Source organism: Lacerta agilis, chromosome 8 (assembly GCF_009819535.1).
Source record: "Lacerta agilis isolate rLacAgi1 chromosome 8, rLacAgi1.pri, whole genome shotgun sequence".
In the NCBI taxonomy this organism is placed as follows: domain Eukaryota; kingdom Metazoa; phylum Chordata; class Lepidosauria; order Squamata; family Lacertidae; genus Lacerta; species Lacerta agilis.
The window spans coordinates 48,893,230-48,921,038 of NC_046319.1; the positions used below are offsets into that span (position 1 = coordinate 48,893,230).

The 27,809-nt window shown below is 48.0% G+C and overlaps 1 protein-coding gene across 1 annotated transcript; it reads left to right on the plus strand.

Moving 5' to 3' along the window:
• Positions 1–1,307: 1,307 nt before the first annotated feature.
• On the plus strand, positions 1,308–27,809 carry ATP6V0D1 (ATPase H+ transporting V0 subunit d1). Its single transcript, XM_033157295.1, has 8 exons — positions 1,308–1,486; positions 13,953–14,124; positions 19,677–19,855; positions 20,233–20,312; positions 23,071–23,148; positions 23,712–23,888; positions 24,802–24,879; positions 26,062–27,809. The coding sequence occupies exons 1-8, from the start codon at positions 1,351–1,353 to the stop codon at positions 26,221–26,223; spliced, it is 1,062 nt and encodes a 353-aa protein (XP_033013186.1). The 5' UTR covers positions 1,308–1,350; the 3' UTR covers positions 26,224–27,809.

The window sequence follows — 27,809 nt, forward strand, 5'->3', positions numbered from 1 at the left end:
CTACATAGGTAAGATTAAGGTACCAGCTTGTCCCCACTGAGCTATGGAGGGAACCACACAGGGGTGGGGAGAATACAGCAATGACAGATCAGGCATCTCTCTTGACAAGCCTGCACACACTGCAACACTTTGACAGATCAGGGGGCACAGAAATAGAAAGGGGGGGGGGGGAGGAGAAAAGAATGAAATAAACTGGAAGGGTCTTTTTGGAGGGAGGATGACATACAAGTCTAGTGTGAAAGGAGAATGGAAAAAGAAAGACAGGAGATGGGTGTAAATACTTTGAGAAACATGTGGGGGTGGGGAGGGAAAGCGTTCTCCACTTGGGAATTTTGTGTAAAACGGGGAAGTGGCTAAATCTCCAAAGCAAGTGCCTGGACTTGGTTTGGGGAACGCTGAGCTCTGGGGCTTCTCACCACAAAGAAAGCGCAGTTTATTTAGCAATTTCCAAAGATGACTCGGATTATCTCTCAGGAGGAAACGTCGATGCCAGTCATTGCTAGCTGATGGAGACGAGCTCCGGCTGCTTCTGCGCCTGGCCCGCTATTTTGTGCCTGGTGCCGAGGCTGAGTCATATTCCGCGTCCTCAAGTGGGCCGTAGGTGGGGCGGCATTTGACAGGCCTGGCAGGGAGAGTCCCTTTCCCGCTTTCCCAGCAAACAACCCGCTGATCTGCGGGGCCGCAGAGAAGCCGGACCTGCCCAGGGACCTCCGAGGGAGGGGGCGTACGCTGTGGCCGGCAGGGGGCAGCCGCGCCATTCTAGGCATCAAGCCATAGACGTGCGTCTTCCTAGAGGAGCCATTCCTGCCTAGGCCTCGGCGGGCCCTTCTCCTCCACCCCGGCCTGCTCTCTAGAAACGGCCCCGCGAGGCTCTCCTCGCGCCGAAGTCGTCGGAAGTGCGGGGTCGGTCAGGGGCCGCCCGCCGCAGCCGCGCTTGCGCACTCCTCACGGGCCCCCACTAAGTCCTCCTAAAAGTAACGGACCCAAGAGAGTCGTGTCCATTAACCTCAGCGGGTCTATTCTGAGGAGGACCATAGCTGACTAACGCCCTGGAAATACAAATGAGGGCCTGGAAGCACCGAAATCGCCCCGGCGGCTGCCGAGGTCTTCTGTTGCCCAATGGCAGCGCTCCGTTGGCTTCTATGGGCAACCCTCACTTCCAACCCGGGAGGGGGCGCTTAAAAGAGTCTGACAGGAAACAGGAAACCACCCCGGCGGGCCTTTCTAGGAGTCGTGGAAGCCGCAGCGGTTTCGTAGCGATCACGTGAAAGACGAGACTTTTGCTCCCACTTCCGGCGGCCCCTCCTCAGCCTCCTCCGTGCCCGGCCGGTTCCCGTGTCCGCCGCCGCGATGTTGCTCTCGTGCTTCCCGGAGCTGTACTTCAACGTAGACAGCGGCTACCTGGAAGGCCTGGTGCGAGGCTTCAAGGCCGGCGTCCTCAGCCAGGCCGACTATGTCAACCTCGTCCAGTGCGAGAGCCTCGAAGGTCAGCTGGGGAAGGGGGAGGTGTTCCTGAGCATGTGCAGAGGGCGACAGGGCGAGGCGCCTATCGCGACTCTTCCTCGGGGGATCCGCTCCGCGCCCTTCTTAGCTAGGCGCCCACACCACGGGCCGCTACCTGCTCCTTGCCCCCGCCGCCATTTCTGGCAGGTTTCGGTTGGCCTGGTCGCGCTTCATCCTCAGGGCGGCCGCTTCTTCAGTCAGGAGACTGGCCGGGCTTGAAGCAGAAGCGGGGGCGAGGGGGGGTGGGGGCTCGTTGGAAGTGACTTGCTTCAGCAGCAAGTTGTTTTGCTTGATTTCCTTGTGATGGTGTTGTATGATGAAGTTCTCTGATTCACCAGATTAAAAAAAAATGCTCTATCCTTGCCGAGGTTCCTGCCATGAAGGGCTTTAAAGGTAAACATACACACTTTGAGTGGGACCTGGAAGCATGCGAAGGTGCTGGGGTTTTGGTGAAAGAGGTTTGTAACACCCATCTCAAAACTGATGATGCTGCAGTCAGTCATGTCACCTAATTAAGCAATGTAGGGTAAGGAGAGAGAACCCTCCAGGACCCCAAAGCATAGATGCTATGAAATGACTGCCTAGGTCCAAGTGGGACGACAGGAAAACAGTGCTGCCAACTCCCAACTTATATATATCCTCACATGGTCAGTGCTCTCAAAAGTCACTGAGAAAACTGGGGGAACCAACAATACTTCCCCTGAAAACACACACAACTTGTGACACTTTAAAGGCTGCCATGTTTATTGCAGCAGAATGTTTCTGTAGAATTGGAGCCTCATAAGTTCAAAGGTAGCATCAAGCACAGTCACCAGCTTCTGCTCTTGTGAATAGTAACTGCATTTGCATTAAAATTCTGCATTTCTCCCCCCCCCCCACCTTTCCCCCCACTTTAAGATTTGTGGGCTGCACATCTTTGGATAGCACTTACTGGGGGTCTTTATGATATCAGCACGCACTCTTGTGTTTGTATTTGTAATGTAACATGTCTGTCTCTCTGGAATTTGTCATCAGTGAGTGTTTTTGCAAAATAATCAAGAACAAGCTTTGACAGATTTTTAAATGAAGGGAATTCCTTGATTGCAGGGCAGCTGTCAAGAGCCCTTCCTTGTCAAGAGCCCCGCAAGTGGGAACTGACTCCAAAGTGTGTTTCAGACTATAAGGGCTGGAGCCAGTCTTCTTGGGGCTCTGAGCAAAATCCCAAATTCCTTTATGGAAAGGGAGTCATAGGAAGCCATGTCACATTTCTAAGGCCAATTGCTTTGGCTCATTCACTTAAATGTTAGCTCCATTGTGTCCATAATTCATTAGGATTTATTTCCAAGTAAGTTTGCTTTAGGACTGAAGTTTTTGAAGTAATAGTAATGTAAGGTAAAGGTAAAGGGACCCCTGACCATCAGGTCCAGTCGTGTCCGACTCTGAGGTTGCGGCGCTCATCTCGCTCTATAGGCCGAGGGAGCCGGCGTTTGTCCGCAGACAGCTTTCGGGTCATGTGGCCAGCATGACAAAGCCGCTTCTGGCAAACCAGGGCAGCGCACGGAAACGCCGTTTACCTTCCCGCTGGAGCGGTCCCTATTTATCTACTTGCACTTTGACGTGCTTTCAAACTGCTAGGTGGGCAGGAGCAGGGACCGAGCAACGGGAGCTCACCCCGTGGCAGGGATTCGAACCGCCGACCTTCTGATCAGCAAGCCCTAGGCTCTGTGGTTTAACCCACAGCGCCACCTGGGTCCCTAATAGTAATGTAAGCTGGTGAAATAAGTACAGTACTGTATATTCTGGCATATAAAACTACTTTTTAATCCAGGAAAATCTTCTCAAAAGTCGGGGGTCATCTTATACGCCGGGTGGAGAATCTGCGGTCGAGTACATCTCAAACTCTATATTTTAACTGGAAAAGTTGTGGGTCGTCTTATACACCCAGTCGTCTTATACGCAGGAAAATACGCTAGCAAAATTCACCATTTTTTCACCTGGGTTGAACATCCTTTTATCATATGTTAAATTTTGTGCTGCGTTTTCCAGATTGTCTTGGCAGCTTTTTCAGTTGAGTTCAGAGAATGTTTTGCAGGATGAAACTGTTTCCTTCATTAATATTTTTTTATTTTACCAGATTTTATTTACTGCTCAGTTGTGGCTAAAATTCAAAGTGATTTACCAAAAATACTAAAATTATCAATAAAAACAATAAAAAATCTAAATTAACAGTAAAAGAGGTTAAAACACATCAGCATCTATGTGTCTGGATAAGCTGGTCTAAACAAAAATGTTTTTAGCAGGCACAGAGAAGAGTACAGCAAATACGTCTTCCTGATATCAGTAGGCAGCAAGTTCCAAATTTTAGGTGCTACTGCACTAAAAAAATGATTTTTTACAAATGTGGAATGGATATTATGTGGCACCTGTAATAGTGTCAATTCCACAATTGACATATTGTCAATTAGGCATATATGAGTAAGGTGATCTGGTAGGTAAACTAGTTCCAAGGTGCTAAGGGCTTTATACAGGCAACTCCCAATTTATGTGGGGGTTACTTTCCAAGGCACCGCACGTTTAAGTGAAATCATGTATATTTCCAACAGCATTGAAAAAGCTTACAAACACTCATTCTGCCCTGTTCGTTCCACCCCTTTTTGTATCGTTTCTGGGTTCAGCGCAGTTTTGCACCTATCAAACATTCCTAAAATGGTTGCTGCCTGTGTACTAACAGTAACCCCTTGAACTTGGCGCAGTAGAAAATTGGTAACCAGAGTAGATCTCTAAGTTTATCCCACACATAAAGGACTCAACAAATGTAGGCTGCAGGCCTAGACACACCTGAGAGCAAGTCTCACTGAACTTGGGAGGGCTTATGTCTGAGTAAACAATTCTATATGGTCACACTGCCTGGCACATGGAGAATAATATTTACAGGAGTTCCTTCATTTTTTCTTTTGCGAGGGTAATCAGCTGACACATGGAGGATTGCAAGAGGTGGAGGTGTAAAAGAGCCCTGGGCTGCTGAATGAACAAGCTACTCCTGTTACTAATTTTTTTTATTTAAAAATGAATGCTTTTTAAGAGGAAGAAAGGAATCAGTCCTGCAAATGACACCCAGTAATTGTCATACTTCGAATAGACAGTTTGAGTAGTAAAATTGGGCAGCTGCAGCATCCCCTGTGCTCTTCCTTGAGTCCTTCATAGCTTGGTAGTGCCTGTCTCCCCTGGCTCTTTGAGCTCTCAGTGGAAGAGGCTGTTCAAGGTGCTGGGGTGTGTGTGTGTGTGTAAAGTCCTCTTACCACTCCTCTGGATAAGTCCCCCTGCCCTGGAAGTGGGCCCCAGGTGACACAATCTGTTAGTGTCCAAAGGAGGATGAGTTTTGTCTCATTTGTGCGATGGTATTGATGTCTCCTTGACTTTACAGGATGAACTGATAATGCTAGTGATTACATATGTTTTTACTCACTAGTCTAGGTTATAACTAAGTAATTAAAATAATTTATATATCTCCTTTCCTTTCCAGAAGAAATACTGAGGCGGTTTACAAACTGATAAAAGCCGATGAAAAAACAGCAAGATTTTGGTTATAAAACCAGTTATAAAATACAGCTCCCTGTATATGTAAACATCCATGGAAACAACAAAAAGTTGGGAGATTCAAGTCAGGGGATCAGGGAGCTGCTTGTCTAGATGATGTGTCTCAAAGCTTCAGCTTGAAATGTTAAGCAGGGCTCTTCTAATAACAATCCTGCCTATTTGCTACCAGGCCAATTCAAGATGCTTGAATGGAATGATCCTACATATCCCTAAATGGGCTTGCTTGAAGGAGGAAGATCCAATTTCCTGTCTTTTTTCTGGCTATGTCTTCATAATTGGCAGGGGAAGGAGCCCCGCTTAGCCCATTGGTGTGGCTTGTTGCACAATGACAGGGCTTCCTCTTTCATGGCCCACCCAGCTACGGAACTTCCACCCTTTGTAAGTTAGGGGGTGTTTTCTTTGGTGTTTACTGAAGACACATCTCTTCACACAAACATTTGAGGAGATGTTTATGTATTCGTTTTAGCCATTTTAATTATTCTTATGTGGATTCTTGGTTTTGCTTTGCAGTGCCTTGCTTGAAGGGCAGTCTAGAAATGTAATAAATACATGACATTGAATGACTGTTCTGGCAGTCAGGGGAAGGGTAGGTTGTGACTAGAGGTTTAAAACCATTCCAGAGGTTTCTTCTCTTCCAGTAGTTCTGCACATCTTTGCTTGTGTTCTAATTTCCCTGCTTGCTGGGATCAGCCTCTTGTAATTCCTCACTACCACCATGAGGTGGTGCCCCAGGCCTTTGCCCAGCTTTCTTTCCTGTCTGACTTTGCAATGTGTTACAGCAGGCATGGCCAAACTTGGCCCTCCAGCTGTTTTGGGACTACAATTCCCATCATCTCTGGCCACTGGTCCTGTTAGCTAGGGGTGATGGGAGTTGTAGCCCCAAAACAGCTGGAGGGCCAAGTTTGGCCATGCCTGTGTTATAGGGAAGTGGGGGAGGGGACATTTCCCTGCATTTATGGCTCTGTTGGCTGTCATAAGAGCCATTCCTTTCCATTTGAAACTTTCCATTTGAAAATGCCTGCCTTTCAGTACATGGTTCCAGTTTACCCAGAACCAAATATATGAAAACTTGTGTGCTGTGGCTGGAGCCATTAAGCAAGTCTGCTGGTTTGCCGAATCTTCATTGTTTTCCAGGAAGCTGTAGGAAAGTGTTTGAGAGTCTGCTTATTGAATGCTCTTGCCCTTTCCCATGGCCTGCGATGCTGTTTTGACATGGATGTTCCTTGGCATTTGTTGGGACAGCCATGTGCCTTCTATCTAGTCCAGCATCATGTTCCCACTTGCTACGTGACTCCTAGAAGCTTGCAAGCAGCAACTCTCCCCTCCTGTTTGGTCCCAGCACCTGACCTTTGGGGGCTATAATGCCTTTGAACATGGTGGTTCCATGTTGTTTATTTACTATAGGGTCGTGGGCTCAGGTCTGCCTGGAAAACATTTGACCGCTAATATGTGGGGGCTCTGTAGTTATTCAGTGGGATGGAGATGGACTGTGGGATCAGACTCTGTATGGTCCGCAGCTGCTGTTTACTGCATTTCTGAGTTGTTCTTCCTCCAAAGGACAAAATGCCCCTGCAAACTGCCTAGCCTCCTCCCCTGTGAATCAGATTAAGCTGCAAAACATGAACTAGTGAAAGGCCACCCAGTGAGCCTCGTGATTGATTGGAACCTGGATCTCCTAGATGTAATCCATTACTAGCCTCTGCACCACACCAACACTGAACAGTGGTTCTGGGGCTGAGCCAAGGCAGAAGCGAAGGAATCGTCAATCTTTGGGGGCCCATTTTGAATGCTGAGAGTATGCCGTGAGCACTAACACCGCATCTGGTTGGCTCTCTCCCTTCCCCCTCCCACCTCTACAGGCAAAGAACATATAACTTTGCTTTTCCATGTAATCTGGGTAAAAGTTAGATCCAGTAGAATTAAAATGGATCCTCTTGAATTTGTAGCTTTTCCCCCTTAACCCACCCCAATCAAATTAAAGTTTCTCCAGAAGTGGGGAACATATGACAGTGGATTATGCTGCCCTCTTGTGCCCCCCAAAAGGAAATGCAAGCCTTTGCTCATTTGCTTGACCCAGAGCGCTTCCCAGTAGGTATGTGGATTCCTCAGGATTGTGCTTTGCTCTTTGTCTGTTTGTATGAGTGTGTGTGTGTTTGTGAGGTAGGTTTGATCTTTGCTCTGTGTTTCATGTTCACCATAAGGTTTTCCCCTGGTTCCACTTAATTTGCCCTCTCCTGCTTCATAATTATCCTTGCTGTTCCTGGTCTGCTTGGAGTTTCAGTTAAAAGGTCAGTCACTTGGTTTTGTTACTAACAGCTTCCTCTCTTAACTCAGTGTGCTTATTTGCTGTGTCTTTGTGCATAAACAGGAAAAAGAGGTGTTCACTTTTTCAGTGCCTCAATCCTTGTGGATCCTCATGATTTTTAAAGAGAATGACAACAATACCCTCGAGATTGCAGAATACATCTGGATGCAGAGGGTGACCTATGATTTGATTAATTTTGAGTGGACACCTTGTAAACATTGAGGATCTATCAGGATCTGTACACCAGAGTCATGGTTTTGCACCACAGGAGTAATAGAAAGCACCAGATTCATTCAGTCAATGGAGAGAAATGTTTGTGATTTGATGGTGGAGACCTGTGGAAAAATTATGCAGTTTCAAAGGATCATCTTTTCCAAAGTGTGTACCTTCTAACTGCCCTCTAACACTCTCCCCTCAATTCTCTCTCCTCACACACTCATGCACCACACAATTCTTCCTCCGTTATCTCCCTTGATTCCTGTGGCATCCCACTTTCTCCCCCCCAGTCCCTCTGTTTTCCTGCCATGAATTTCCCTTTCCCTTTTGCTCTTACCCTCTTGGTCCTACTTTTTGTTCACGTGCTGTGCTGTTCTGAGCCTTGAAACGCACATAGAGCTGAAGGAGGAAGTGGGAAGGAGCACGATTCTTCCAACTTCCTCCTTCAGCTCTTAAGTGCTTTTCAAGGCTCAGAACAGCATGTGAACAAAAAAGCAGATACTATCACTTCAAGGTATCTGCTGTAGCACTCTTAGTGGCTGGCTTTTTTGACAGCTAGGTATAGGACAGGACACATTTAAAGGGCCGCTTCCCAAAGTGATGGTGTGGCTTTTCAAACATTAGGGTTTGGTTTATGTTTTCTTTGTTTGGGAATGTGTTTAATGCACTTATGTACATGCATTTATTTTATGGAACCTCAGTTTTCTTATTTCACAGTCAAATAGAAACGGATGCTTAACTGCCCAGCTCTTGTGCACTTCCAGTGATTTCTTGTTAAAAAGTGCATGCAGACAGGTACAGAAATACCTGCATCCATGGCTCAGAAGGAGATTTAGGAATGACTTAAGGGAGGGGCCAGAAAACACAACATAAATTAATTTTGTCATACTTTGACCACTGAAATGCATGGGAAAACCGAGCTATTCCTATGAAAAGCCTAAGAGTATGTAGATGATCAAGCTGTAAGTTGTGCACACCAACAAATCAGGTCTAACCAACAACCAGGGCCGTCTCATCCATAGGGGCTGGTGGCACGGCGCACCAGGGCGCCGGGCCCCCCAGGGGCGCCCCCGCGAGCCCGCCGGCATACCGGGCTCCCCCCCAACCCGCCCCGCCCCCACAGGCGGGCAGGCGGGCGGGCTGCAAGCCGGCCGCCCTCGCCTCCCGGAGCCCCAGCTGGAGCGGCGCGGAGCTTTGCGTGCGCCACGGCGGCCGATCCCTCTAAGACGGCCCTGCCAACAACCCCATGTTGGTTTCTCATTTGTCCCCATTTGTTTGGTCAAACTGCAGCTGCTGCCCATATTTGGAGACTTTGCTGTGTCCCTTAAAGGCGCCTCTTCTAGAAAGCAAGCTTGAAGATTGCATCCTTGTCTGCCCTCAGGCTTGGCCCATCATTGCTGGGCCTTTCTGTCCTTGGAACAGCCCAAATCCATTAACCTTTGAAAAAAGTCAGATTAGCATTGCAGATGAATAGAAGCCATGAAGACAGGCAGCCAAAGGGGGAGGATCTTCTTAAAGAGGGATGGCCAGCCACTCTGTGCTCCTTAGGGGAAGAGCTGTCATGCTTGCTGACAGTCGGGTTCTGTAATAAAACCAGTGAGGTATAGCGATGTGGGCTTATTGCAGAACGTGGAATTCCCAGGGCACTTGGCGTGCAGAATCCAAACCGATGTCACCTTTGCACATGACTACCATCTCATGCAACTATAAAGCAATTTAACTTCTTTATAAGTAGAAATGTGGGCAAACTTTTCACCACATCTTTGTAAAATTTGGTAGACCATTGGTACCCAGATAAAAATTGCTTTTGGGCTGGATCTGGCCTGGGTGCTCTCTTTCTCTCTCTCTCTCTCCTCCGCCACCCAGTAGTGTCCTGCAGGAGGACCTGCTGCACTGGTTGTGGCCTGAAAGGGGGCCTGTCCTTCAGCTGCATCAAGTCCCTGATGTGCCCTGTTCACTGAGGTTGTCTTCCCATCTGCCCAAGCTCTCAGTAGCCAAAGCAAAGTGCTTGGGGGATTTGTGCCTTTGAGGAAGCTGTGTTGTGTTTGGGTTTTCCTTAGCAGCTGCAGAGGGAGAGGCTTGTGCTCAAAATAGAGGGAGAGCCCTCTTGGCCAGAGCCACTGGGGTGGTCACTGGGCAGGATGCTGGATGCTGATCTGGAGATGAGGAAAGGTTGGAAGAATGTGGCATATTTAGCCTGGAGCTGAGAGGGGAGCATGATATAGCCATCTTCAAATACCTGAAGGGCTTCCAGGCAGAGGAGGGCAAAGGAGTTTCCTTTGCTGCCCAAAGGAGCAGGATTTGATTGAGTGTGCTGAGAGCATTGGGAGAAATGGCTTGGCAGTAGGAGCTGTCCGACCATGGAGCCTACAGAGATTCTGGGCTCTCTTTTGCTTAGAGGTCTTCAGAAAGGAAGGCTGGGTGGCCACTCTTGTTATCTGCTGCAGGTAGAGGGGTGTACTAGCCTTGGTTTCTAGGCCCCTTTATTCTCAAAGATCAAATACGCCAGTTTGGCTTTTTTTTTTTTAATGAAAAACAGGAACTTGAGGAACCTTGAGATTTTACCACAGAAAGGGTGGTTTCCAAGCCTGCAACTTTATTGCCTGAAAAGATGCTGCTGCTGCATCAGTGAGATTTTTCTGCCATCCTGCAGCCTTGAAAGTGAGCCTTGAAATAACTTGGACAGAGTGGAATGACCCTTTGGCATCTCATTGGATCTGTTGTCTGTATTGCTAGATCAGACCTGGCAGAAGAGGGTGCCTTGACCCATGCCTTGGGTGCTCTGACCTTGTATATTTAAGTAACTTATCACAGGTATAAGATGGAGGCTGCTGTCCAGCTGCTGGTGTGAGAGGCAGTAGTTGCTCCAAACCAGCCTTTGAGTTGGTTGGTCTTGCATGTGACAGCCCCCATTTTGCGCCTCACTCAGAGAGAGGCACTGCTCCTTCTGACCTTGGATGCAATCTTTCTCCTTCCCACTTTACTTGGTTCTTGCTGTAAAGTTGAGCTGTGATTATGCAACTTGCTGTTTCCCTGGAGGCATCGAGAGCCTTGAAGTTCTTTAGATTCCAAGAAACTCATTTGGGCGGGTGTTTTCCATCTGGTTCCATTCAGTCTCTTTCCTTCTCTCCCCCACCCCACCCCCTTTGTGCCCCTTTACTGCCCGAGGGAAGGTCTGTTAAGTGAACTCTCAGAAAAAGGAAAGGAAGGAGAATCCTTTGTGCTGGGGCCACAAGTGGCTCTTTAAAGAGCATGTTTAAACTTGTGGGTTTCATGGCTGGTGAGGCTCACAGCCTGTAGGGGGATGCATAAAGGAATTATGTGGAGCCCAAAAGGTACAGACTTAGATAGGGCATGACCAGATTACTCTGCATGCTGGAGTCTTTGTCAGGACAGCTGGGATGGGGGGTCAGTCAGTGTTAGAGAGCTGCAAGCATAGTGTGAAGCTGGAAGGGCAGGTCTTGGGAAGCAAGGCTGAAATAACTGGATGTATTTAGCCTGCACTGGGTGCTGTCTCATGCCAGGTTAGAACACTGGTCCATCTCTCTTTGTTGTTGTGTATACTGACTGGCAGCAAAGGCTTTCCACGGTTTCAGATGGAAGTCTTACCTAGCCCATTCTGGAGATGCTGCCAGGGATTGAACCTGAGAACTTTAGGGACTTGTCTTGAGTGAAAAAGTAAATATGTCTGTGCATGTGGATTTGACACAGGGTTGAACTATTTCTTGCCACCTTCCTCTTCCCGCTACAGCAGCATGTCAACCTGGGCCTCATGTCGTTCCATTCCTGACTGGTCCATTAGTCCCTCTGCACCTTTACTAAAATTGCTGATCTTCCAACAAAAAACATGTAACTTGTCATTAAGATCAGACTCCGTATCTGAAGACTGGAAAATGGCTAATGTGACAACAATTTTTGGAGAGATCCACATGGAATTCTGGAAATTACAGCCCAGTTAGCTTAATGTTTCTTCTGGAAGACTGGTGGAAAGTGTTATTAAAGATAAAATAAGCAAGCATATAGAAGAATAAGCCTTTGCTGAAGCAGAACCAGCATGGCTTCTGCAAGGGTGAGCCCTGCCTCATTAACACATTTGAATTGTTTTGAGAGTGTCAACAAGCATATAGATTAAGATGACCCAGTCAACATAGTATGCATAGACTTTTAAAAAGCTCTTAATAGAATCAAGTCTCATGAGAAAGCTTAGTGGTCATGAAGTGGGAAGTGAGGTTCTTTTGCAAATCAGAAACCAGCTAAGAAGCAGGAAGCAGAGAGCAGGAATAAATGAACAGTTCTTCCAGTGGAGGAATGAACTGATTGTGACTGACCAGGAACAAGAGCTTGGGATCATAGTGGATAGCCCAGTGTCAGGCAGCTGTGAAAATGGCAAATTCCATGCCAAGGATTATTAGGAAAGGAATAAAAATTAAAACTGCTTCTTTATCACCATTATACAAATTTATGGTGTGGCTGCACTTTGCATGCTGTGCACAGTTCTGGTCACCTCACCTCAAAAAGATGTTGTGGAATTGGAAAAGATTCAGAAAAGGGCAACCAGAATGATCAAGGGGATGGAGCAACTTTCATATGAGGAAAGGTCACAGCTGTTAGGACTTTTTAGAGAAAATGCAAGTAAAAAGTGACATGCTAGAAGTTTATAAAATGATGCATGGCATGGAGAAAGTGGATAGAAAAAGGTTTTTCTCCCTCTCTATGACACTAGAATTTGTGGACAACCAATGAAGCTGAATGTTGTAATATTCAGGACAAATAAAGGAAAGAATTACATGCTGTGCAGAGTTAAACTAGAACTTGCTTGCGTAGGAGGCAATGATGGCTACCAACTTGGACTGCTTTAAAGAAGGATTCATGGAGGGAAAGGCTATCACTGGCTACTAACCCCAGTGGTTATGTTCTTCCACTGTTGGAGGCAGTAGACTTCTGAATACTAGTTGCTGGAAACCACAGGATTGGAGAGTGCTGTTGTACTCAGGTCCTGCTTGTGGGCTTACCATGGGCATCTGGTTGGCCATTGTGATGCTGGACTAGACGGGCAACTGACCTGATCCAGCAGGCTATTACATAATCACTGATGTTTATTTGATACAACTTGAGGGCAGTATCTGCTTCTGCTGCTCATTCCAGAGTAGCTGGTGCAAATATTATTTTATTAGCTCCAAGAATGGAGCTACTGCAGCAGGGATACTCAGGGAATTGGATCCCTTTCTCCTTTCTGTTGCTTTTTTTCTGTTGAGTTTAATATATTTCAGTAAAATCTGCCCCAAGCAGAGTTCCCTGGTGGCATTTCACCTGGCTGGGTGTGGGACTCTAAAACCATTTTTCTTTCTCTGTTGAGCACAAAGTTCCTTCTTCCATCACTCACTCATTTATTTATTTATCACATTTATATATCACTTAATCACTAGCGTTTCTAAGCAGTGGAGTAAAAGAGAGAATGAAACAATAAAAATCCATAATAAAACTGATCAGTACACCTTAAAATGCCTGCTTGGTTGACCTCTATTTGAAAAGTTGTTTGGCAAAGGTAGTTCTAGTGTTTTGTACTGATGACTCACCATCTCTCATCTGGTCCACTTATGGTCTCATAACCACTGGCTAGTAAATAGTCACTGTCTTCTGGGAAATGGACAAATAAATTACTTTCTGCCTCCTCAGGTACTTAAAATAATAATTTCTTTCACAGTGTACTAACTAGCTGAAGTTGAATGTGCTGGTTACTTCGACTGGCTTCTTTGAAAGACTGGCTTCTTTGAAAGGCTTGTATCACGGTGCTTGAGTATTTGCACAGTTCTTTCCCAGGCAGTTGGGTGCGGTGGAATAGCACTGGGAGGCCAGTCAGGCTTCCTGGTGGCAGAATGGAATGAATGGGTCAGCTGGCCCAGTGAAGAAGGGATCAGAGAAGCCTGTTTCTTCTCTATTGCCTCTCCTAGGCCCAAAATGCTGCTTGGCAAGTTTACAGCCTTGACTGCCACTCCCAGCCCCAACCCTCGCCCTCTGTTCTTTACAGAGACTTCCAAGCTTGTTGCTGTGATCACATGTCTTTGGCAAAGCCAGGGCATAAAATACAAGGCTTGCTATATGGTAACAATGGGGCATGCGGTGTACTTCGTTTTATTTCTAGGGCAAAATATGGCCTTGTACCTTTTCACGTTCCTGGGTCTGTGCTTGGCAGGCTCAGCAGATTAGACAAGTAGAACCACCTCATTCTACCCAGCAGGTGTTGCTGCGGCACCTTTCTAGAAAAACCTCTTCCATCACCATTGGCCTTGCTTGGTCTGTCCTCTGTAGTGCTTCAGTCAGTCATGACACTTGCCTTCATTTCTCCCCCCAGATCTGAAGCTTCATCTCCAGAGCACAGACTATGGGAATTTCCTTGCAAACGAAGCCTCTCCCCTCACTGTGTCTGTCATTGATGACAAGCTGAAGGAGAAGATGGTGGTGGAGTTCCGCCACATGAGAAATCACGCCTATGAACCTTTGGCCAGCTTCCTGGACTTCATCACGTAAGAGCCAGCAGTGGGCACATGCAATGGGGCGAAGTGTTGGTTCCCTTGAGAAGCTGTAATGTCTGTCCCTACATCTGTTTGACTTCTGTGGTCTCTCCTGCCAAGCAATCTGACCTGACCAGCTTGGCTTAAAAAATGTTTTATGAGCAGTGATCCTGGACAGTGTAGTCCATGCTCTGGGAACTGAAGCTAGATTATTGCTGTGTACTCTAACTGGGGCTGCCTTTGAAGATAACTCAACAGGTCCAGAACACAGCAACCAGATTAATGATTGGAGTTCTATTTGCAATTCACATCACCCTTCATTTAAGATGGCTGCATTGGTTGCTAGTTTATTCCTGGTCCAATTCAGAGTGCCCACGAGAGTATTTCAAGCCCTAAGCAACTAAGGCTCCTAATACCTGAAGGGCTGTCTATTTCCCTCATAGCCAATGAGGTTGATCCGAGGTGCAGTTATTGCTAATTGAAACTCTTGGTTGCTATGATTGGCAGAGGATGCCTTCCTGATAGTTCTGGTGCCCTTGGAAGTTCAAGGGATGGTGACCTCAATGGGGACCTTCTCTGTTTCAGTCCTTAAGCTGTGGAATCCGCCCCCCCAGGTGTGTGTGGCACCTTCATTGCTTACCTTTCCTCATATGCTGAAGAAACACCTCCTTACCCTGGCCTTTGACACCTGACATGTTTCTTAGGATCCACCATATTCTTCTGATGGTGAATTATTTTAACTAATTTTAATACCATATTTTTGTACTGTTGTAACTGCCCCCGGACTTCATAGTGAAGGTCAGGTTAATAACAACAACAACAACAACAACAACAACAACAACAACAACAACAACAACAACAAATAATGCAGCAACCCTTTAGCTTCACTTTAGATTTTGGTTTCCACGTGGGATACATTAAAGTAGGGAAGCTACTTCAAGGTGGAAGAGGGTCTTTCACAGCTGGTTTTCCTTCTGAGGGATTGACTGGATCATTGCTTTCTACTTGCTGTTCTATGAGCTTGGTTAGCATATGTGATTAATATCTCATACTTTGTTGGGTTTCTTAATGAGCCATGATCCAAAAGAGATGTTTTGACCAATGACAGATGCCTGTAGAGGGAGGGAAAGGGGCCTATAGTGCATCCTCTGTAGATGGAGGAGAAAGAAGCTCTTTCGTCACCTAGGTGGCTTTGCGGAGGCAGCTCAGCTGCTGAAATATTGAAAAGGGTATTGGAAGCACACCAAGAGCCACATGTAGCAGGATCAAAAGAGCTAGCTGGCAAGTGGCCCTGGTGGCCTTGTTTTCTAAAGAGTCCAGTCTGCCTGGGCAATTGCCCAGAAAGAGCTTGCTGAATTGGCCAAAGGCTCTTGAGGGTAGGCAGAGAGAAAGAGGAAGGTGACTGGGTGAAATATACAACTTAGGTGGGGAAAGGGATAGAGAGTTTGTGAGGGAACTTGCCTTTCATGTGCTCCTCCTTGCATCTTGATTTTGGGAAATTCTTGTTCTGAGGTATTTGCGAACTGTGGTCTGTGGCCTACCAGTGAGGTTCACTTGCCGTTGGAAGTTTATGGAATTAAAAGTAGAATATGGTAAAATACAACATAAGAAGCAATAAAAATACACTTAAAAATCAGGCAGTCAGAAGAATCATTGCATAGTCCACCAAGACCCACAGCAATTTTCAAGTGGTCCATGGTGGGGAAACATTTGGGAGCCACTGCTTTAAAAAGGTTTACAGGTGGATAGTTCAAGGCTGGAAATGTGGGAAGATCCAGTGTCAGCTCTTAAGGTTATACCCCCCCCCAAAAAAAACCCTAAACCCGAGCCTGGTCTCAGCATCTCTGAAGAAAACTGGAGCTCATCTCTGGGGAAGCTTGGAAACACTGCCTGTTCTGTCTAGAGGTCTGGTCCTGATGCTCTCGCTCCTGCCTTGGGCGTGGCAAAGAAGTGGAGATCCTTTCCTGGGCCTCTTGGTGAGAGTGATTGTGCACTCTGGATTCAGAACACGGTCTGCTTGTTGGCTTCCGCTGCAGGATTTGGCTGAGTGCTCTGACACTTGAGTGCTTCTGGTGCAGTCTTGATCCATCCAGCTTTTTAATTACCAGCGGGGATTATAAGAGCTTGCTCCTAGGAGATGGTGCCTTGTTTGGAATCCTTTTTATGGTGGCTTTGCCTTGAAAGACCTAGTAAAACAAATGTCACTCAGATAACAAAATTTTTATGGCTTCCTGAGGAGATGGAGAACATGCAAGCCTCCCATGCTGAAGTAGCCTCCCCCCTGCCCCCGTCTCTGTTGATCTTGACTAGAGAGAGGCCTATGTGCCTCTGCCAAAGACCTTGGTTTGTCCTCTGGGTGGGGTTCTTTGGCCCAGCAGGGCATGTCATTTCAGGGGGTCAAACTTAATTTCTGCAAATTTCTCCAGTGAGGGGGTGTTAAAAATATGCTTTTCAACTTGAGGAATTCCAATCTGCTATTTTTCTGATTGGACAACATTTAGCCAGGTAAGTCTTCTTTTGATGAAGAAGCACATAAACTGCTTTTGGAAAACCAAAGTATTTTAATTTTACCTTCAGGTAATGCTAAATAATAACAAATGATAATATTAATATGTAATATAACTGCAAGTACTTGGCAATCATTTTTTTAATGATTTCTATGCAATTGTACACACATTTTGCTTGCCAAACAAAACTAAATTATATTAATGTAACCAAAATATATTTTGAACTCCCAAATCATGTTACAACTTTTTAGCACCACTTATTTTTGGAATTTGAAAGTTGAAAAAGTCAACACACCGTATAAAATGGTCCAAGCTTGCAGCATTCAGCAGCATAGCATCTCCTGCACCGCTGTACCAGGCGACACCTAGGCCAGCGGTGCGGCATCTCTGTTCCTGCAACAAAGGCTGCTGTGGGGTAGTGCCACCTCCTCCTCCCCTTTGGCAGTGGCAGGGCAGTTTTCTGTAGGCAGCAGTACTAGGTATAGGAGTGGAGGCTTTTTAAAGCATTGCAGCAGCAGCAGCAGCAGTAGCCCTTTTGAGCACATGGTGCTCTGCCTGCCCCTCTTTGCTTCAGCAGACATTTCCAGCCACGAGGACTGCACTGCTTAGAAATAAAAAGCAAGGGGAAAAGATTCTCATGAAGCCTTTCTTCTTCTCAGTCTCTCTTAAATAGGGGATCAGGGACTGCATTTGGACTGCACCACTTCAGCTTGCAAGGGGAGTTCATTTTACTGAATTTCCATGCAAGGAATTCGTTTTGCATAGGGAAGGACCATATCTATGAACAAGAGCGCTGAAGCTGGATCAGGCCAAAGGGTGGCTATCTACCAGTAGTTCAGCCTCCTGTTCTCACAGTGGCCAGCCATATGTCCCAATGGAAAGCCTGCAAGTAGGATGCGAGGGCATCAGCAACACTTTCTCGCCTTCCAATAGAGCATAGCCACCTTGGCTAGTAACCATTCACAGAGGATGAGGCTCACCCTCTTTTAAAGCTGTCCATGTTGGTGGCAAACACACCATATCTTGTGGGAAAAGATGCACATCCTGCAGCTGGGTTGGCAATCAAAGGGCTCCTGCCTCCAAGAGTAACCTGCAAGCTGCTCCACGTTTTGCTCATGGTGTAAAGCTGGTCAGGGCCTCTCTATTGGGCTTTCTATGTTGGCTGTGGCTGAGCCTTGCCATGCTCTCTTACCAGTGGAAGCACTGCTGGCTCCTGCCAACTGGGCAGCTGGCCATGTTGCACAACACTGTGCAAAAGGGAACACCTCCCTGCAACTATTGGTTCTTCTCCCCAATGCAAACTGGCTGCCGGCCACCTCCCAGCACTCCCAAGCTCCTGGCAGTTTTGCTGAAAGGGTTGTTTGAGGCATGTTGCAAGGAAGGAGAAGGAATTAAGTGTACCTGCAGGATGGAAACCACTTCCTGAATCTGGCCAGGGTGTTTTGACTTGTGGGCTGGGACGGTTTCCCAGCTCCCCTCTTATCATCCCTTGTTCTCGGTGGGGAAGGAGCAGCTGCCTCATTTTGCTTTCCTTGCTGCCTTTGATCGTTCTGCTTTGGTCAGCTGACTCCACGCCATCGTACAGCAGCAGGCCTGCTTCGTTTGTGCTGGAGGCATTTGTAAGGCGATGGGCTATTTGGCTGCAGTGGGCCTGCTTTGAGAAACACTTTGATGTTCCTGTTTGGGCGTGTTCTGCTCTGTGCGCTGTGGAGAGCACCTCCTAGGCAGGCCTCGCCAGCTTTATTAGTGCCAGACCCAAGGGCCACTTAAATCTACTTGAAGAGCTTCAGGCTTGTGTCTTAATGAATTGCGGCCTCTTTGTCTGATTTGCGTTTGTCAGAAGGATCTCGGGGTTTTAGTACACCACAAACCAAGCATGAGTTGGCAGAGCAACACAGCAGGAAGAAAGTGACAAAGGCTATTTACAAAAAACAAACAAAAAAAACTGTAAACAGATAAGAACGTTGGCAGGGTTATTGTAATAACCTGCAGTTTTACAAGAGTACTGTATATATTTAAAGTAGATGAATAAATGAACACATTAAGTTAATTTGGATATGCATATGTACTCTGCTGTTTGTATTCGGCATTTTTTGTTTTGCTTTGCTGGGTTTATGCAATGGCTAAATGCTTATGCAATAAAGAATTAGACTTGATATGCAGAAAATATTAAAAATAAATTTAAGGAACCACAGGAAGAGGGGGAAGGAAGTCAAGTTTTGAAATGTTAAAATGACTGTAAAATTATTGAAATGTATAAAACTGAAAATCGTATTTTTAAAAAAAAGCGACAAAGGCTAGGAGTCCTAGAGCCACTCTCTTCTATTCTCCTTCAGCCAGACTCCCCCCCCCCCCGCCGTTGCCCTGAAACACCTTCCCTCTTGAGTGCTGCCTTTTTAGAAGGAGAGCGACAAGCTCGTGAAGGGTGACAAAGATGGAGAGGAACTTGGAGGAAGCCCAAGTCCTATGAGGAAGAAAGGCTGGCAGAGTCATGTATGTTTTGTTCAGAGAAGACGTGGCACAACAGCCACCTTCAAATATTTTAAAGAGATGCCATATGGATGATGGAGTAGGCTTGACGTCTGTTGTTGCAGCAGCTGGGGCCAAACGGAACAGTGGCACGAAAGAGAATTTTGGCTAAACAGCTGTTTTGACATTGGGGGGGGGGGAAGAGGCTGCCTGGGACAGAAGGGCACGGGCTCCGTTTCCTTAGAGGCTTTTCGGCAGAGGCTGGGTGGCCGCCAGTGAAGGGTTCTGATGAAGTAGATGGCCTCTGAGGTCCCTTTCCAACTCTGATAATAGGATTTGCAATACCTGATTTCATTATTGGACCAATAGTGTATGTGAAATTGCTTGTAAACTGCTCTTGAATTTGCAGATGAAAAGGAATTAAACAGGTGCAGGCCCCCTTTTGCAACACCCATGTCTTCAGTCTGCCATTTTGCCCCCTACCCCACCTCCAACCGTGAAGCCTCAGTGAAGTCTACTTCCGTGAAGGCAGAGTTCATATTCCCCACTTGGCTGGTCTTAGCAGTTGTCTGTTTTGCTTCCTTTCAGGTACAGCTACATGATTGACAACGTAATCCTCCTGATCACTGGGACACTGCATCAACGCTCCATTGCTGAGCTGGTGCCCAAATGCCACCCCCTGGGGAGTTTTGAGCAGATGGAGGCGGTGAACATTGCCCAAACCCCCGCCGAGCTGTACAACGCCATTTTGGTCGACACGCCCCTAGGTGAGGAAGAGTTAGTGGTTCCAGGGGCTTCGCTCTTCCGCAGGGGAATGTATTTAAAGGGAGACCCAAAATTATTGAGGGTTCTTGACATGAAGGGTTCCTGTAGTGGTGTTTTAGCACACAGTATGAGCCATTATCTACAGTTTGGTAACTACAGGAAATCCTCTTGGGCTCTTTGACTGACTACTTTGAAAGCTCAATGTGAAAATCACTGACTCCTTATCTTTGAGGGCCAGTGAAAAAGGAGGAGGATCTCCTTCTGATTTGCCTTGGCCACACAGAACTTGAAACTCTGCTGGCCAGGGAGTCTGGATGGGAGGTGACTCTCCTTCTTCCCTGGCCCTTCAGCTGGGCTCACCCTTCTCCTTTCCTTACAGCTGCCTTTTTCCAAGACTGCATATCTGAGCAGGACCTTGATGAAATGAATATTGAAATTATCCGGAACACACTTTATAAGGTAATCACTCAAAGAGAGTGAAGTCAGTTGCTACTTTCCTCAAATAAGAACCTTGTCAATTGATGCTGATTTTCTAAGGCCATTAAATGCATTATTGGAGTTTTCTTGGTTCTGATGCTTTCCATGCATGCAATAGAATATTGCTGTTTAACTTTGGTTTTAATTCTATTTTATATATATTAGGTTATTGACAATTATATACAGGGGAAGGGACTTTGGTTTTAATTCTATGTGGTTTTGCCATGAGATTTTCAGATGAAGGGCAAACTGTGAACGTGGTAATTAATAAATAAATGCCAGGCCGATTGGCTGTTGCTGCAGAGCCAAGAGCCACTTGCAGCTACCCTTGCTGACAGAAAGGGCTGTTTGTCCCACCCAAGGCCCCTCCCTCTCAGTGCTTCCTTCTGCCTAGCAGGACTTGGTGGGGGGGTCTCTAAGCCCCCCAAGTTAATGAGTCACTTTGAGCTTTGGTGCATGCCAAGCTGTTTCTGAATTAGTGACTATCCTTCCTGTAGGATTTTAGTACAGCACTGTCACTGCCCTGAGACAATCGCTAACACAGTTGGCTGGAACCAGGTGGGGTGGAGGGGAATGGTTGGCACCTAACCTCAGGGCGTGTCCCAGCTGGGCTGTGAGCACCCTGCCTGCCACAGCTCTTCTGGCTGGCACCGTCTGGTTTGAGGTGGATCAGTCTGCTCCGCAGTCAGAAGGTTTGTTCTTGGTGTGTAAATGTTTGTAGGGGCAGTGATGCTGCTGTGGTTGCGTGACTATCGCTCCATCTCACATGCCTGGCAACAGAGGGTGCCTGGATTGCAGCTGCCCTCCTAGATCCCACTGGTCCTAACTAGCTACAGGTAGATCCATGCCTGCAGGGGGAGAGCCAAAGCGTTGGATTACTTGAGACACCCAGAGTGTTAATGGGCAGGTGAGGATTTATGAAGAGAGCTACTATCCAGGCAAGCAAAGGAGCTGTGTGGACCGCTGGGCTCCTGCTTGTGACCTTACAGACAGTAGAGAGTCCTGGCTGTCATGTGTTGACACAAGGATGGGCAGTGAATCCCCCCAAGAGGCTGTCTGAGGTTCGCATTGCCAATGCAGCCAGGGGTGTTGGGAGCTGGACTCCAGCAATGTCTGGGCACCCGTCACTCACCCACAAACGGTCCCTGTCTCTACCAGAAGAGACACGGAGTGGAATCTGGGTGCTGGTCAGGTCCCCCCCCCTAGAATTCTGTGTCCAATTCAGGGCCCCTCAGTTTTAGAAGGACATGACTGACTTTTATTCATATTTCTACTCTGTCCTTCACCATGCTACATACACAACAAATTAAAACAATATATAATGCAAAGCTTCAGTTAAACAGCTGTTGGAAATAATACCTCTAAAAATGGTGGAACGTTCCCTTCTTTATACTCCACCCTCAAAGATGGACCTCCTGGGCAACACAAGGTACTTCATATAAATAAATCATAGAACCATGGAATTGCAGAGTTGGAAGGGACCACAAGGGTCATCTAGTTCAACCCTCTGCAGTGCAGGAATGTTTTGTCCATAATCCTGAGGTTGAGTCTTGTGCTCTACCAACTGGGCTGGTCCATGGAAGATGTACAGTGATGCAACCAAGCACACCTCAGAGGAGACAGATTCTGGGTCTCTTCTGAAGAGGGTGATGCGGATTCAATGGGGGTGTGTGGTCTGGGTGAGTCCTGTGAGAGTCAGTCGAAAGAGCTGCTGAGCATGTTGAGCCTAGAGAAATGAAGGTTACAGGGAGACACAAGGAAGGGAGTCTCCAAAGAGCTCTGAAGTCTCTGAGAAAGTGGAGCAGGCTTCTTTCTTTCTCTTGCTCTACAGCAGGGTTGCGGTGGCTCAACCCCAGTCTGAGGCCTGATCCAGCCCTGCCCATGGCCAATTTTCCTGCCCCCCCAACAGCCCACAATGTGACAGCAGTAGGAAAAAAAAATAGACACACAGTACTTCGGTGGGGATGCCCTTCTCAGCTGGTGTGTGTGTGTGTGTGTGTGTGTGTGTGTGTAAATGAGGGTGTTGGGTGGCCATTCCCACCCTGGTACATGCAGACCCCCAAAGGTAGCCAGAGGGTATATGCGGTCCTCTTGTTCACCTCTCTTGCTCTAAATGGCAGGCCTAGAACTAACAGGTGGCAACAGCAAAGAGGTGGATTTCCTTGAAATGTGTTGAGTCACTTGCTGCTGTTTGACTGTGGCACAGGAGGTGGAGAGCTCTCTTCCAATGGTAGAAGGGAGCCTCAGATGGGCTGTTTCCTGCTTGCTGCATCAGATGGATTTGTGCAAAGGAGTGGCACTTAATTCCTCAGTTTCTCCCTGTGCCATGCAGGTGTTGTCAAGTCTAACACAGGTGTGGCGGCTGTTTTGGTCCAGTAGCCTCCTACTTGGCTCTTTTGCTGTTCATTAAAGGGAGCAAGTAAGGGAGGCACTGGGGTAACTTAAGTTAGGCAGCAGCTGCTGAGGCTTCTCCATTTTGTCTCTGCACTGGATGAACTCTTGGGTTGGGTGGAAGATGCTCTGGATTCCCGTCCCTACAGCATTTCTCCTTCAAAAACACTGATGAAACAGCAGGGGTTGGGCAGAGGCCAAGGAGCTGTCCCTCTCCTTGGTTGCACCATCACCATTTGGTACCTCCTGTGTGCAGAGCAACCCTTGTTCCTCCTTGTTAACATGACTGTGTTCTTCTTGGCTCTGGCAGGCTCACTGACTCTTCCTTTGTTGATTTGGTTCCCCCCAGGCTTACCTCGAGTCCTTCTACAAGTTCTGCAAAATCCTGGGCGGCACAACAGCTGATGCCATGTGCCCCATCTTGGAGGTAGGAGCCAGCTGGCAGCCCCCTTGCCTGTTTTGTGTGGGGCCAGCCAGCAGAAAAACTCCCGCCACCCCTGGAGTGAGCATCGCCTGTCTCTCCTGCCTTCTGCCACAGCCCAGCCAAGAATTCCTGCTTCAATGCTTTCAAAAGGCTGTGCTGTCCCTTTTGGGAGGGGTCTGCCAAAGTTGCAACTGAAGCCTTTTCTGGAACCTGCCAGGGCTCTTAATTTGGCCACAGCAGGGATATATTTGAGCTGAACTCTTCCTCATCTCACCACCCCTTGCTTCTTTCCTTAATATAAATGGCTGCCCACACACCCCCAACCCCTTTTAGGATACATTAGAAACTTTAAAAGAAGCTGGTCAGATAGCACTCTTACGTTTCCCTTGAACAGAAACCGGCCCCTTGTTTCCTGCAGACAAAAAATTGGTAGGAGGGGATGCAGCCTTGTTGGGTGCCCTGGAGGTCTTGCTGGCCTCTGCCGCCCGCTGGGGGGGGGCAGTGCTGGTGCTGGGCTCCTGCTGCCCTTTCTAACACTGCTAACCTGCCCATCTCTTTCCTTGCAGTTTGAAGCTGACCGAAGAGCCTTCATCATCACCATCAACTCCTTTGGCACAGAGCTGTCCAAGGAGGACCGCGCAAAGCTCTTCCCCCACTGTGGAAAGCTCTATCCAGAGGGCCTGGCTCAGCTGGCCAGGGCAGATGACTACGAGCAAGTCAAAGCAGTGGCCGACTACTACCCTGTAAGCTTCCTGCCTCTGAGCTGGGCCCGGAGCAGGGGAGGAGGAGGACAATGTGCAGTGTAGTATGTGGGGGTGGGTTGGCATGTTTTGTTTCTGGGGCAATCACGTGGTTGCTCAGTTCTCACCCATAGGCAAAGGTACCTGGCTGTCAGCAGCAGGCTGTGGCTTCAGTGATCAGGCTATTAACCCGGAACATTTCGGAGCTTTGAAAATGGGGATAAATCTCCCTCCTTGTGTCACTCTCCACATTTTTGTCACACTCCTCTTTCCTTGTATCCCATGAAAGGGTAGACCAGAGCAGCTTATAGCATGACCTTCCCAGGGGCTGCTCGCTGCCAGGGGTGGGGAATCTGAAAAGTCCACTTTCTTTTGCCATTAGTACTGCACTTTCCTAGCTTTCAAGCTGCAGTATCGTGTCTCTGGGGAGTTTGCATCTCCTCCCTGCCCCCCCCCCACAAGCCTAGTGCTTTAAGCTTCACTACTGATGAATAGCAGCACCTCCCCCCCATCAAAGCTCCATATTTGTGTCAACTTCTAGTGAACTTGACCTTCAAAACTTGCTAATTTTTCAAATGCTTTTCAGTGTAACCCCCCCCCCCAGCCCTGGTGTGTTCCTCCCTCCCTCCCTCCCTCCCTCCCTATCCTTCACCTTCTCTTTAGCTACAGGGCTCTTCTCTCCCTTTCCCTGCAGCCCCTTCATGCATGGCGGTGTTGCTGCCTTGCTACTTCTAGTGCTTTTTAAAGTCACACACCCCACCCCAGGATCCACCCTCCCTTCAGCTTTCTTCTCTGCCTTTTATTTCTCTGGCTGCAGTAGGGAGCAGTGATGGTATTCTGAGCTTGTTTCATTTCATGCTTGTCGAAAAGCCGATCCCTTGTTGACTTGTCTTGTAACAGCTTTTCTCCCCCACAGGAATATAAGCTGCTGTTTGAAGGAGCTGGTAGCAACCCAGGGGACAAGACTCTTGAGGACCGATTCTTTGAGCATGAGGTGAGCAGGTTTCCCTTGCTTATCAGGTGCCTTGATTGCACTACAAGCTCAAGTAACCCCGTGAACACAGTGGGCAGGGCATTTGGAGACTCTGTGCCCTGATGATTCACATCCCCAGCCTGAGGCCAGCAAAGAGTCTCTTGAAAGCTTTCCCAACACATCTACTGTTGCATTTATTTCTGCCTTGTATGCATTTGTCCCAAGCCAGCCAGCTACTTTTCAGCTGCTAGCACTGTCCTTGGCAGCCAAGAGGAAGCTGACAGCAGGAAGTACCTCCCCCCCCCCCAAGTGAGTCAGAGTGTGGAAGGAAACAGCCGCTACCAATACCAACCAGGGCTAGGCCACTCTGAGACCACTGGGCCTGGTCCCTGCCTTATCTGAATGTCACAGGTCTGGTGGGCAAGGCACTGTTATGGCAAGGAGGCATTTATTCTGTCTTGACTGACTGAGATCAGACACAGGTAGGTAGCTGTGTTGGTCTGCCATAGTAAAAAAAAAAATTCCTTTCAGTGGCACCTTAGAGACCAACTAAGTTTGTTCTTGGTATGAGCTTTCGTGTGCATGCACACTTCATCAGACAAGCATGAATGGCCGTGGGGCTGACAAGGAGCACCAGAAGCCTGAGCACTCTGTGGAGAAGCTTTGCTGCTGACTTCCTCTGGTCCTCATCCACTGAGCTTTTTAGGTCAAAACCAGCCCTTGAAAATGTGCCTGGGAACCAGCATAGCTGGCAAAGATGATGCATCTCCAAGTCCCAGGATCATAATTTTGCTGCCCTACTTTCACCAGCTGCAGTTTCCCAAGTGTCCTTCAAAGCAGCCCCAAGCACTGAGGGTTGTACTAACCTGGGCAAGGTGTGAACCAGCATGCAGCACAGATGACAGTGACCAAGCACTCATATGTCTAGGAGAGGCTTCTGTTAGCCCATCAGACTAAGCTGGTGTGAATGTTTCCAGGGGGGGGGGTCTGTACTGTGTATTCTTCTCAACAGCTAATTTCCCCTTGCAGAGACACAGACCAGGTTCCTTGGATCCTGTCTGTGGGCCCCTTTCTCCACATGCAAGCCAGAGGGAAGAGTGGTGTGACTTTCCTCCTAGCTGGCTGGGTGTAGCTGTGAAATGCTTGCACGGAAAGAGCAGCTGGCAGGACTGTGTTTGCTCACCTGGTATCTGCTCTCAACAGGTGAAGCTGAACAAGCTGGCTTTCCTGAACCAGTTCCACTTCGGTGTCTTCTATGCTTTTGTGAAGCTGAAGGAGCAAGAGTGCCGCAACATCGTCTGGATTGCGGAATGCATCGCCCAGCGCCACCGGGCAAAGATAGACAATTACATCCCCATCTTCTAAACCCTTCTCTCATGCCGGGCCAAGTCCACAGGTTCCTCGCCTCCCTTCCCCCAAGTTCCAGACTTGGATGTAGCTTTCTGAGGGACCACTGGGAGGAGCCTTTGGGGTCTTGGGGGGGCCCTGCCTCCTTCCTCATTAACGTGTCACTGTATGTGCTTTGTGTAGATCAGACTAGATCATTCAGTATTACTAGAAGTTTACTGTCCTCCAAAAGAGGGATTCTGGGTGTTTCTGAGGGTCAGCAGGAACGCTGTGCCCTCATGCAACACTTTGGTCGGCCAGCACAATGTCATGCGAGCAGTGAAGAGATGTGTTTGTGTTGTGTCGACTGTGAGCATCTGCTTGTCTTTGCACAACTTGAGGCTTCGTTGTATTGCATCCTTCAGCCGACTCTACTCTCCTGGCTCTTCTCTCTGAAAGTCTTGGGAAGTCCAGCTCTGCAAAGGGTACAGGGCTGGGGGAGTCCTTGGAGCTCTGCCATTACAGCAGCTCTTGATAGGAAGCCACAACCACTCAGTGGGTTTAAAGCATGTTTGTGGAACTTCCGCTTCCGGGACAGTCCCCTGGATTTGGCACAGCCTCCTTCCCTGTGGTGCTGGCTTTGGAGCATCGTGCCCACTTACTAGGCAAAGCAGTGAGATCTGTGGCTGCACATGCCTCTCTGCGAGTGACATAGCATTTGCCTGGAGGTGTTTTGCAAGTAGGGCTCCATTCTGGGGGGTGGGGGAGGTTCCTGTAGCCTCTTTGCGCAGGAAGAGGTCTTTCCTTTCTCCTGGCAGGCTTTCAGGTCAGGAAAGGGTGGGGGGGACGGTTCTTCTTTTCCTCTCCTGCTGGGCCAAAGAGGTGCAAGTCAAACAACTCTTTCCATGGTGACCTTCAGGTGATGTCAAAATGGTCCTGGTCTTTTCCGGACCTCTCCATTGGAGACCTGCTGGGCTGCACAGGTCCTGTGAAAATGTCCACTTCCCTTTCTTTGCTGCAGGGCTTGGTCTGGGTGCCTCAGACCCCTTGCAGTTTCTAAGCCTGCCCAGAGGAGGAGGCTGAGGCTGCCTTGGCGGCTCTGCCTCTCTACCTTCTCCTCCACACCCGCACTTGGAAGAATGACCAGGACTCCTAAAGAGCAGCAACCACTTGGCCTCAGCTGGGAGCTCCCCTACCCCAGGTTCTGTGGTGGGTCTTCCCCTGGCCCTCTTCAAGGTATGGGGCTTTTGCTGTGAGTTGCACTGGTCTCTGGTCCCAGCCCTTTCACTGCAGAAAAGCTGTCCTTCCTTCACCCAGCCTGCCAGCCCCCGGCCCTTCCCATGCAGCCAGCAGGCTCCAGCCTCTCTGCTTGCAAGCACTTTGGGAAGGTGTTCCTGGGCTGCGCCTCTTTTCATGGGGGGCTCTCTCAGTTCCTTTGTATGTGCAAAGTAAGTGGCTGCTGGGTGGGGAGGCTTTTTTCTGGCTGGTGTGGATGGAAAGAGGCTGTTTCAATTCTCCTTCCAAATGAGTCACCTTGGCTCCATGGTGTATGACCCCTCAAGAGTTTCGCTTGCTGTTCATTACCTTTCTGTTAAACTGTGACAATAAATTATTTCCCCAAATGA

Coding starts and splice junctions, on each gene's coding strand:
- ATP6V0D1 (XM_033157295.1), top strand. CDS start 1,351: ATGTTGCTCTCGTGCTTCCCGGAGCTGTACTTCAACGTAGACAGCGGC. Junction 1,487..13,952: donor CCAGTGCGAGAGCCTCGAAG/GTCAGCTGGGGA, acceptor TTCTCCCCCCAG/ATCTGAAGCTTCATCTCCAG. Junction 14,125..19,676: donor AGCTTCCTGGACTTCATCAC/GTAAGAGCCAGC, acceptor GCTTCCTTTCAG/GTACAGCTACATGATTGACA.